Genomic DNA, 11,400 nt, shown 5'->3' with positions numbered 1-11,400 from the left:
CTTATTCTACTGAGCTATCTCCCCGGCCCCACTCTACACATCTTTAATACTATACAACTGCTGCAAACATCTGTATCGAGTAGCTTATAGTCCAATATTTTCGTACCAGTAGGTCTTTTCCAAATTATACTACAGGGAAGCCAGAATTATCAGGAAATCATTATCAATTACCACTAAACATGCATATAAATAAAAATAGATAAACAGAAGTGGTATAACTTTTCTAAGTAGGTAGACAGAAGGGTGATTACAAATTTCCCAACAACAGAATAGATTTCATGGCACTAGAAGATCAGATTCTCAGAAAAGAAAGAAAGATAATAGAGAGAAAAAATTATTGCCTCTGGAGCTTAGTATCCATAGAAAGGCTGGGATTACATGCCACCCCAAAAGCTGGGCGACTCGGGGGAAGTCTGAATATGTCTTTCTGGCTTGTCAGCCAGCCAGATGTCGTGGGCAGCCAGCAGCGCATAAGTGCTTCCTGGGTCAACTTATCTTGAGAGAAACTTGGTCTCCAGTCAGAGCCAACCACTGCCAAGCACCTATTGTTGAATGACACATTTAAATGCTTGCAGAAATCAGTGGCCAAATGTGCAACACAGAGTTCTTTGGTCTCTCTCTTGTCCATAACAGACTAAACCTTCAAAGGATGCCTCCGGGGGAGAACAATCAAATATTTTATGACAACACATCACCACTTGAAATCTTCTCTCTTTGGTCCCCATCTGCACTGTCAAAACACCCCGGGAAGCCCAGTGTGTCAGCGCACAAGCCCCACCCACCAGCTGTCTGTACATATTGAAAATGTCAGAAAAACAAATCTATGGCCCAAGTCGGGATTGCATGAGCGGAGAAGCTCTGCTCAGCTCTGCCTGGAAGCCACACATGGCTTTGTCCTTGTCTCACGGGCACCTGGGCTGTCCTGGCAAGGGGTGAAAGCCCTGCTCTGCTTGAGCCAAAGCCCAGGAGCACCAAGAGGCTTCCCTCTCCCAGGCCCACCAGTGTGTTCATTTTCCGACCACAGCACCGGCCTCAGCAATGTTTTCTCACCAAGTGAAAGAGTTTTTCTTTTTGCCATCACCAACACTTATTTTTAAAAACCCTCCAAAATCATTCTTTTTTAAAAGTGCTTATCTTATGCTCCAGGGGCCAGGAACAGAGTACACTGGGAACAAAAAACTCTCCTTAGGCCAACAGGATTTGGTGAGCCCTAGCAATCCTGCTGGCATGAAGTTAAAGCTTTATTTCCTTTTTCTTTCATTCATTCTTTCTTTTTTTTTTTTTTTAAATAAAATTAAGGCTCAAATGTTCTATAAACTCTCATTGCTTATGTATATTATATTAAGGCTTATAAATACACCTGGTAAATTAAATTCACCCTGGATTGAATTAACACCTGCTATATGAGTTATTTGCTTTATGTAATCAGTAATCTTGAGGTTTCTCCTCTTTCTCTGGAAACACCATTTAAATATTAACCTAATCTTTAAACTGCTGCTGCTGCTTTCTGACATTTGGAAACTGGTCATCCGTGCAAGAAAAAGGGGAAAAAAAAAAAAAAAAGCAAATATGGGTATATTAATGGAAAGGCAGGTTCCTGAAAGTCTTAAAACACATAACTCAATGAATCAGGGAAGAAAATGATGAAAGCAGTGGAAAAGTCAAGTCTCTGTGTCACTTTTTAGGGAAAACAATGCTGGTCGTTGGCCAGGAGCACCTCCGATCCCAGCGCCTGGCTGACGTCCGCTGCCAATTTCCTAACAGTCTTTGTGGTTTTTTTCATTATAGTCTCTGGAAAAATCTTGGGAAGCTGTAGTACATATGAGAATTTTAATTAAAAATAAAACTCTCCACCACGCCGAAGGGTATAACTTCCATTCCGGAATGAGGCAGTGCGGCATGCAGGCGCGGCCTTGGGGAGGGACAGGGCCACCTCACGGAGGGACGGGGCCACCTCACGTCCTGCTCAGCTGACAGCCCCTGGAGAAGACAAAGCTTTCAAAGCGCTGGTCCTCGGCCTTTTCCTTGATGCGCTGCTCCTCTAAGGAATCCACGAGCCTGTCCCTTTGCATAACCACTTGCATCATCTCGATGAGTATTTCTTGCTCCTCATTACGATCATTCTCGTCTTTCTGACTCTCTGAAGAAAACAGAAAAACATGAGGCCTCCGGGGAGATTGGGCCCCAGAGGGTTCTGGGCATGAGCATTCTCCACTGTTAGGGACTTGTCTTGCCCTTTAATTTCAATGGAGAAAACAAGGAAATGAATGGAACGCCAAAAGACCTGCTCTTCAAGGCACAGATGAGAAAGGCGGGTGCTCTGTGCAGCAGTCGGCTAGCATTTCACCTCCAGAATCTGTACACAGGAACTGGAAAAACCCCTTTGTGTGCAAAGGAAATTAATATAGTCACTCCCGATCAAGTCTCCCAACTTTCCCTCCTGCCCCAGAAAGACACTAGCAAAACAACAGAAAGGCTGTTTTCCATAAAAATATTGAGAAAAATTTCCTAGCCAAGTATCAACATAAGAGGCTGCTATTGCAATGACAACATTCCTTTTGTCATTTGTACTGAATGACAAATTGTTGCCTTTCAGGCAGAGACCACAAGGGAGCCAAGTGAGGCCACAAGTGTCCCTACTGTGCTAGCAAGGCAGTTTCTGGGTGGACTCTGCTTCTCATTAGCCTTTCCGAGAGGCCAGGCTTCTTCCTACTTGGCCCACGCTATCTGACTCTGCAGAGGCACAGGACTCATAGAAGGAAGGGAAAGCGTGCAAAACAGGCGGCAATGACTCTCTGACATGCCACAGGATTGCAAAGCCAGCTCTAGGTCTTGCCAACCAGGTGACTGTGCTGAGAGGGTATTCTCCATCCCTTCCCTTGGGCCTCTCCGTGTGCACACTGAGGATCGGCAGGAGCCCTGGCCAAATTAGAGGGTCCCACTGCCTCTCACGGGGCATGGTTGCGAAGCCTGCATCAGGAAGAGGGTAGATGCAGTGAAGCCAAATGGTGTGTGCCTGTCTCTTAGCATCTCCCACTTCATGGGAGGGAGGAAGAGAGAGGCAAAGAGCTCTGTGCTTTGGTTTCTCCATGCTGGACCCTGAGCATCCAAATGAGGCAGGCAGTTGTCTTGCGTCATTGGATGGGACACTGAGGCCACACAGATTCTTGTCCTGCCCCTTGCTGCATGCTGGGAAGAGGCTAGCTAGAAGGGTACCCTGTGGGTGAGCATAGGCAGTAGTTGGTTGTCAGGCAGAGCAGGGTCTGAGGGCATCTCTCCGGTCTCCATCTGCTGTGTGTGGCATGGGAGGGACCCGGGAAGAGCTTACTTGGCCTAATGTTGCCAGAGGTGGCTGCCTGGTGGGCCTGCAGGGAGCTCCCCTGCACACTCCACGCAGAGAAGGGACAACAGATGGTGTGGCCTGACTGAGTGCAGGTCATGCTGAGGCGAGGCAGAGCAGGCCAGGGAATGGCACCAAGAGAAGAGGCAAGCTGTGGCAACACCAGCTACATGGGACCTGACTACATGGGGACGCCATGAGTCGGCACCCCAGACAGCACCTCAGCCACCAGGACACAACATGCTGCTCTGCTTTCCAGGAAGTCATCCTAGGGGAGAAACACAAAGGAAGCAGTGCCCCTCCTCCAGACTGCCTGCTGTCACCCCAGAGGGACCGAGTGCTCCCCACGAGGACCGTTTAAATCATTGCATCAGAACAAGTTTACCTCAGAGGGATGAAGAGTTCTTTTTTTTTTTTTTCCTTGCTAACTAGTGGGAGAAAGCTTGTGTAGAAGGTAAGCTCAGCTGGAGACAAAAACGAAGAAGCTCTTTTTTTGGAGAGAACGTTACATGGACATAGGAGAGGAGTGAGGCAACCAGACCTCCACTTCACAGAATCTGCAAAAAGACAGGCAATCAAGGGTGCCTAAGAGAGTCTTTGGGTAGGGGGTATTTATTAGACTATTCTGAACCAAAACTTAAAGTTTGGTATCAGATTATATAAAATGATTTGTTTAAATTTAAGTACATTACAGTATTGGTATTCTTTTTTTTTTTTTTAAATTTATTTAGTACAGAGTCTACAGGGTCTCACTACAGAGATCAGACTTGCAGTGATCCTCCTGTTTTCAGCCTCCCAAGCACTGGGATTACAGGCCTGCACCACCATGCCCAGTCTCAGTGTGCCCCGGGGGCGGGGCCCGCACGGCACGCTGGGGATTGAACCCCAGCCACTGCGCTCTGCCTACGCGGGTGCTTTAGTCTGCTGCACTATCTGGCCGGCCCTCAGTATTGATATTTTCGATTTAACAGGCACCATAATTTTTTTTTTTTAATTCCTCTTCCAGTTTAGGCTTCTCACAGATGGAGACACCTGAGTTCCTTCCGACAAATAAAAAAATGTGCAGCACTTTTTTTTCCCCGATGCTACCAAGTGAACCCAGGGGCCTGGCACTGTGGCACTAAGCTATACCTCAGCCCTCTATATCACATTTGCCTTTCTTACACAGTGCAGTTCTGCAAAGGACTGTTGGGAAACAGAATACTGCTGCTATAAAGCAGCGGCCTGCAGATCAAATGGGGGCAAACCCAGGCAACGCTAAGGTGTCGTCTCATCCTACACCTGAGCCCTATAGTTTACCTTGAACATATTATTTAGATTCTCTCAGACTATTTTCTAATCTGATGAGTGAGATAAAGTAAAGCCCAGTCATGATGCCGACTATTTGCTTTTCCTGTCCGGCAACCTATGAAGGGAGAGGCAATGTTAGTTTTATGAGCTTTAAAGGAATTCTTTAACTTGTTCTTTTAGAATTAGGTCTGAATGTAGGGAAGTCACCCACAGATCTGGCCCACAAACACATAGGCACGAAATAGTGACTATGTCTCTCTGGAGCCAGTGGATGGATAATTCAATATATCAGGGCGACAGAGTTCATTGCCATCAATTTCTTCCTTCAATGTAGACTGTTTTTCTCACAGGCGATGCCCTGTCCCAGCCCATCTCTGATGCCTGGCAGAACCAGGCCTGCCCTCCTGAGTTCCCAAAGCACCTGCTACAGTGACTGGTCTGGGTGTTGGTGTCCCCTGTGAGGTCACAGACTCCCGGGGGCCAGGGGCTGCTCTTGTCCATGTGCAGGCTCATGCTGGGTTCTCAGTAAGTGTTGGCTAAGTGAACGGATGCATAAGTGAATAAGAAAATGAGTGGCTTTGTTCCTATTGGCGCAGGGGATGGAGCAAGACACTGCTGTCACTGTCCAAAGAGTGAAGTTCCCTGGGGACTTTTGTGTCTGTGGAGGTGAACCAAAAGCTGGCTGGCTATGTCCGTCCTCTGACTCTCGGCCTGGTGGGCCAGGCAAAGCAAGAGGAGGGGTCCCTTCTGGGACAGCAGCATGCTTTGCTGAATGTCCTGGGGCAGCGCGTGACATAAATGAGGGTCCCCAAAATATTACCATACTCACCTTTTTTTTTTTTTTTTTTTTTGGCAGAACCAGGGATTGAACTCAGGCCCTTGCGCTTGCCAGGGAAGCGCGTATTCCACTGAGCCATCTCCCCGGCCCCTGACACTCACCCTCTTTAAGCATTTTCTCTCTGAATTTCTGTTCCAGTCTACTTTGATGATCTTCTAATTCTAGTTCTTGAGCCCTGTGTATGAGAAAATGTCCCAACAGTAAATAGGAGAATTGGTGTGGAAACATTGAAAAAGATGCCCATTAATAGTATCTATAGCAATGTTTCACTATTAAAATAAGGACCCTAGAATACCTCTAAGTGGAAAGTCCTGCTGCCACAGGGGTCATGGGAGAGGCCAAGAGAGATGCTGAGATAGGAAGGGTTGGGGCCCAGTGGAGAGCAGCAGAAAGCCAGGATACAATGGCAGCAGGCTCAGGGAGGGTCACTGATCCTCCACAGGGAGGGCTGCCAGAGGAAGAAGAGACTGGAAGAGTCCACGGAGGAAAATACAACCATCTGAAGCTCTTTTTCTCTTTTAGATACAATACAGCTTCAAGAATCACTTCTGACAACTCCCAGATCCTTAATTGTGGTCAACAAGAAGGCCAAAAAGAGGAAACGAAGTGAGACATTTTCTCCAAATACAGGCAATAAAACTTAGGCATTGGTCCAACTTGCTGTAGGAAACTCTATGAGGCTTTGGAGGAGCCACGCTAGAGTCCTGGGACCTCTGTTTTCACTGCAAGGAACAGCAGAGTCATGAAGGGGAGTTTGTCCTTGGCGAAGGCTAGCAGGAAGCTAACTTTTTAGTGGCTGAGACTGTATGCTTCTATCTCAGAGTGCAGTCGGCTCCCCTGCGCTGGCCCAGGTTGTGCTTCTGGGGCTCCCAAAGGCTGCTCCCCAGCTCTCGGCAGAAATGAGGCCCCGCACAGACGTGGCAGTGCGAAGAGGTGACAGCTTATGTCATATGAAGGCGCTAAAAGACAGACTGTAGAGAAAGAAACAATCTGAAGAGAGAAGCCTTGGGATTATTTCTTTTTTCTTTTTTGTATTTAGGACAGGGTGGACAGGGTCTCACTGCATAGATCGGACTTCGTAGTGATCCTCTGTCCTTCCATCTGGTAAAACTACAAGGAGTGGCCCGGCAGACCCCATGATCCACTGTGAGTCCAGACACAAACTTCCCCACTGCAGGTGCACGGCTGCCTTCTCCACAGGCCTGGGAGATGAGCTTGGTCTGAATGCCCCCCAGCTGCTGACCCACTACCTTAAATCTATTTCAGCCCCAGGTCTCCACAGAGAGAACAGACAACGGAAGATTCTTCACACTAATGCCAGCATGATATGCAAGACATAAAATATCAATTTGCTTCAATCACTATTCTGTATGCACAAAAAAGAAAAAATCCTGGGACTTCAAACCAGGAGGACGACCCCTCCTCCCCTCAGCCCTCCGCTTTAGGACTCACTGTTATCTGCGCTGCTTTACTTACATGATCAGCAGCTCCGACTCATATCGCATTAATTTATTCTTCTCCAGGACCAGCTTAAACCATTCCTGCAAAAGCTGTGCTTCATCCTGTGTCCCTGAATCTGCTTAAGAAATCAATGACAAATGGGTTAGATTGGCGTTTCTCTCCTCGCAATCAAACTGTTTGGAGCCACTTTAGCCAGCCATGTTTGTGGCGAGAAAGGCTCGGCAGGAAGCCGCTCTCTGGTCCCCTGTTGACATCTCAAGGTCATAAGCATGACAAATAAACCCCCTGTGTGTGCTCTGGATTGGGGCGGCAGTCCTCCTGGACATTTCGGCCATGACTACTTCAGTGTGAGGTCATATGTCCTCAATGACATCCTATCACAAAGAACCTTCTCCTGCTTGCCTTTGTCTTCTGTGAAACTCGTGTGTGTGTACTGGTCACTTCTTGCCCTGAGAAGTCCTACCTGATGGTTACCATCTCCTTCTCTTTTTTCTCCTGAGGCAAATGCTTCTTCATGGGACAGGGAAGCTCACACCATCACATTCGATTATGGGACTGGTGACTGACAGTTTGATTTTTTTCCTCTTGAATAAAAGCCAAATGATGAAAAAAAAATGCTATAGGTCTTTATCCTAATAAGGAGAGACTACTTCGTAGATACTCAATGTTAGACATGAAGTGGTTAGATATTACAACATTAAGATCTGGGTTTATCCAAGAAGTCATAATACAGTGGTGGCTTTCTAATGTCATAGCCTACGATGAGAACGCATGCTTCAGGGCAATGCTCTTGGCCATTCTAAGGATTTACACTGGAGAGTCCTGCAGGCAGAGGGGCCAAGGCAGATTTAGGTGACTTTGGGCAAGCTGTTTAATGTCTCAGAGCCTCTGCTTCTGCCTCTTCATGGGCTACACTAGAGCAACAAGACACATGTATAATATCACCATAATGATACGCTATTTACTAGGAAGCAATTTTAAGCCAGTTGACTGGCCGCACATGCCTTATGGGTAGCATTTCACTGACCTCTCATGATAAGCTCACCAATCGATTCGTCACCCCTAGGATAACTGCAAGAATGGAGCTTTAACAGATGCGTGAGACTTGCCCCAGGTCACAGTTAGGCAGCAGAGCTAGGGCTTGAGCTCAACTACATCTTATCCTAGGCCATAGTCTTCCCTCCTAGTGTCCTTGTCTCCCTCTCTCTCAGTAGTCACACAAAGTACATAAAGCCTCTAGGCCATTGTCTTGCCTGTAGCAAATAACCAATAACAATCACGTCTGTGCCTGTCTCTTTGACTGCATTTTACTGAAAAGGAAACTGGGGCCCAGTTATACCCTGTGCCCAAAATGATATATTTTATGGACAAACTGGTGCTACAATGTAGATCTTAGCATCCGGTCTGTTCCTTCATTCATTCGCTCACACATTTATCCAGTAAGATGTACTTATTAACTATCCTCTATGTGCTGGATTCTGCTGTAGGGGCTTGGGATACAGTGTGATATTATGTATCCCAAGACGTTGAGATATCAGGCAGAGAACCTACAAAAATACTGCGAGACGATCTTTTGGGCTGAATGGACTGCAAGTGCTAGGATAAGATAGAATATTAGAAAAGAGTCACAAGAAAGCACCAGAAATCTCCCTGGAAATACAGAGGAGCTGGTGTTAAAGAATAGATAACTTTTGGGAGAAAATAATGAAGATAGAATAATGAATTTTCAAGCAGAGGGAAAAATATGAGAGAAGACAAGAACAGCAAGAAGATGGTGGATATGTGAATCGGGAGGGTAAGAAGGCATGGGGAGAACCAGCAAGGCTGAGAAGTTAGATTACCTTAGCGCAAAGGCCCTAGAAGCCAGGCTAAGGCATTTGTACTTCATGTAGAAAACAAAGGAACAGGGGTTGGTGAGATGGCTTAGTGGTCTAAAGCACCTACTTAGAACAAGTTAAGCTAAGCAAAAGCACAGCGACTGCGGTTCAATCCCCAGCACCACATGCCAGCCAGCCCCGCCCCCTGGTGGGCTGAGCTGGCCACACACGACCACACACACACACACACACACACACACACACACACACTCTAAATAAATAAATTAATTAATTAAAAAAAAAGAAAACAAAGGAACACTGAAGGAGGTGGTGTATGGAGACTGTGGAATTTCACATGGGAAGGATTAAAGGGGCAAGAGAAGGGAGGAAAATATGTTATTCTTTCTTAGGCTTCATGAATGAATGAGCTAACTTATAAACACATTGGGTGCCGGTGTCTTCTAAGCATTGTTTTTGGTGCTGGGAGACACAAATCAATGAACAGTGTCTTCTGCTCAAACTAGAGCCTAACAGTCCACTGGGAAAACCAGTCCTAGGTAGGTCCGCAGAACTCAACCTGCCCTTGCTGTGGGGGCACAGGAGGAAGGGAATGAGGCTTGCGTGTAAGAAGTGAGGAGACAGGGTGCAGGCTCAGCCTAAAAGGATGGCTCAGAGTCTATCAGGGACGAAAGGACATAAAGTACAAGATGTTCAAGGGCAGTGGTTGAAAGTGTATAACCAGAGATCAGATATAGCGTAGAAGTTAAGAGCATATACTTCAAACTCAGACTCAGAATCAAGACTTCCACCTACTACTATGTGGACTTGGATAATTAAATATGGCCTCCTGAGCCTTAGTTTTCTCATCTGTAGTAAAACTGAAATGGGCTTATACACCCAAAACCCTCAGCTTAGCTCAGCCTTGGCATAGTATAAGGTTGTTAAATTCAGTCAGAAAGTGTATGTGATGGAAGGACGCTCAGGGGTTGGTGCAGGAATTCCTTCCATGTCTTTCCTGACAGGTACAACTGTATGTCCACCATGATTCTCCACATAGCGAAGGAGCTCGCTGCTGTCTAGGGAGCCCTCCTCCTGGCTTTGTAATGAAGGACCGAGAATTGCTTTATACTCTCAGTGGGTTGGCAGCTAGACTCTGAAGCCAGTTTTCCCTCTGAGGAGAACAGAGAACATATCACACGCTCGAAGACGTCTTAAAATTCACTAAAGTAGTTTTTTTCATAGTTAACCCCTCTGGGTTATTTATCATTTTGTTGGATGTATTTAGTATAGGGTCTATAGGGTCTCACCACACAGATCAGACCTGCAGTGATCCTCCTTTTTTCAGCCTCCTAAGCACTGGGATTACAGGCATGCGCCACCACACCCAATCTCAATTGATGTCTCAGAGTGCCCTGCAGGCAGGGCTGGCTTGGCAGGCTGGGGGTTGAACCCCTGGTCCCTGCCTCTGCCTAAGCAGGCACTTTAATCTGCTGAACTATCTGGCCAGTACGTCCCCTTTCCTTTGATTTCCTCTGATATATCTTAAAAAGAAGTCCAGAATCAAATAAAAGGTTCTTAAGTAGAAAGGTGCTCCCCTCCCATCATCCCATGACCCAGGGTTGCAGAAGTCTGTTTAGCAGACCTCATTCCGAGGCTCCTATTACCTACAAATGAACTCTGGTCTTTCTACAATAGTGCGGGTGACGTGGCAGTTCACGTTTTATTTGTTCAACTGATCCTTCTCTTCACCGAATTTAAGACTTACTAGGCATCTTGTTAAGTAACATCTTATTTTGTCCCATTATCAGCAAATTGAATATTTTATGTAACCAACACATTTCTCTAAACTGGGATTTATGTCCTGGACCTTTGTATGGCACTGAGAAACACAATGTGAGAGGGGCCTAAGCCAAGAGCAGAGGCCTTGCCTCCATCAGTAGAGACTCTCTCGGCCTTTGGGTGAAGCTGATTGTAGAGGTAGCTGGCTAGTCTCATCCAGCCCACATGGCCATGTCTCACCCAGGAGGCTAGAACAGGCACTTTATTTCTTTTTCTTTTTTCTCTTTTGGTGGAGCTGGGGTTGAACTCAGGCCCTTGCACTTACCAGGAAAGCGCTTATTCTACCGATCTATCTCCCCGGCCCTAGAACAGGCACTTTGGACAACAAATACTGTTGTGGACTCAAGCTCCAAAATATCTGCCGTGTTTGTTGACACTACAAACTGAAACTCCATCCAGAAAAGAAAAGCCATTTATTATTTCTTTTCATAGTGTTTTAGTAAATGCTAATGCTCTACGGGGAACTAACTTTCTTTCTCAGGGCTCGCCATTTCTTTAATAATCTTTTCTCAAATTTTGGCGAAGATCAGAATCTTTGCCATATGACAAATAAAAAACATACTAACATCGAGATTTTTGGTTTTTGAATTCCCCATGTGTTTTCAAAAGCTGAGGTTATGTCTGTATGTAATTTCTTTCTTTCTTTCTTTTTTTTTTTTTTCTTTTTTTTTGCTCCGAATGCCTTCAGGGCAGGTTTGGCTGGCTTGAGTTGTGGGGATTGAACCACAGCAACCTGAGCCTGACTGCTTTGTTGAAGCAGCCACTTACAGAACTGAGCTAAGGGGCGGCCCCCGTATGTAATTTCTTTATTTTTT

At 46.1% G+C, this 11,400-nt stretch overlaps 1 protein-coding gene across 8 annotated transcripts in view; it reads right to left on the bottom strand.

Annotated features, from left to right (window-relative positions):
• Positions 1-6: 6 nt before the first annotated feature.
• Positions 7-11,400, bottom strand: part of Mical2 (microtubule associated monooxygenase, calponin and LIM domain containing 2) — a 231,139-nt gene continuing 219,745 nt past the window's right edge. For 6 of the 8 annotated variants that reach the window (XM_023719407.1, XM_023719410.1, XM_023719408.1 and 3 more), the window contains 3 exons: positions 6,945-7,047; positions 5,570-5,643; positions 7-2,140 (listed from right to left, as the gene is read on the bottom strand). In XM_023719407.1, the coding sequence (XP_023575175.1) occupies positions 1,956-2,140; positions 5,570-5,643; positions 6,945-7,047 (362 nt within the window). In that variant the 3' untranslated portion in view covers positions 7-1,955. The remainder of the gene's footprint in view (positions 2,141-5,569; positions 5,644-6,944; positions 7,048-11,400) is intronic. The other 2 variants (XM_023719404.1, XM_023719406.1) reach the window with 1 other exon arrangement.

The sequence above is a fragment of the Octodon degus genome, unplaced genomic scaffold (genome assembly GCF_000260255.1).
Source record: "Octodon degus isolate 3935 unplaced genomic scaffold, OctDeg1.0 scaffold00067, whole genome shotgun sequence".
NCBI lineage: Eukaryota > Metazoa > Chordata > Mammalia > Rodentia > Octodontidae > Octodon > Octodon degus.
This window is presented reverse-complemented; position numbering and strand designations above follow the sequence as displayed.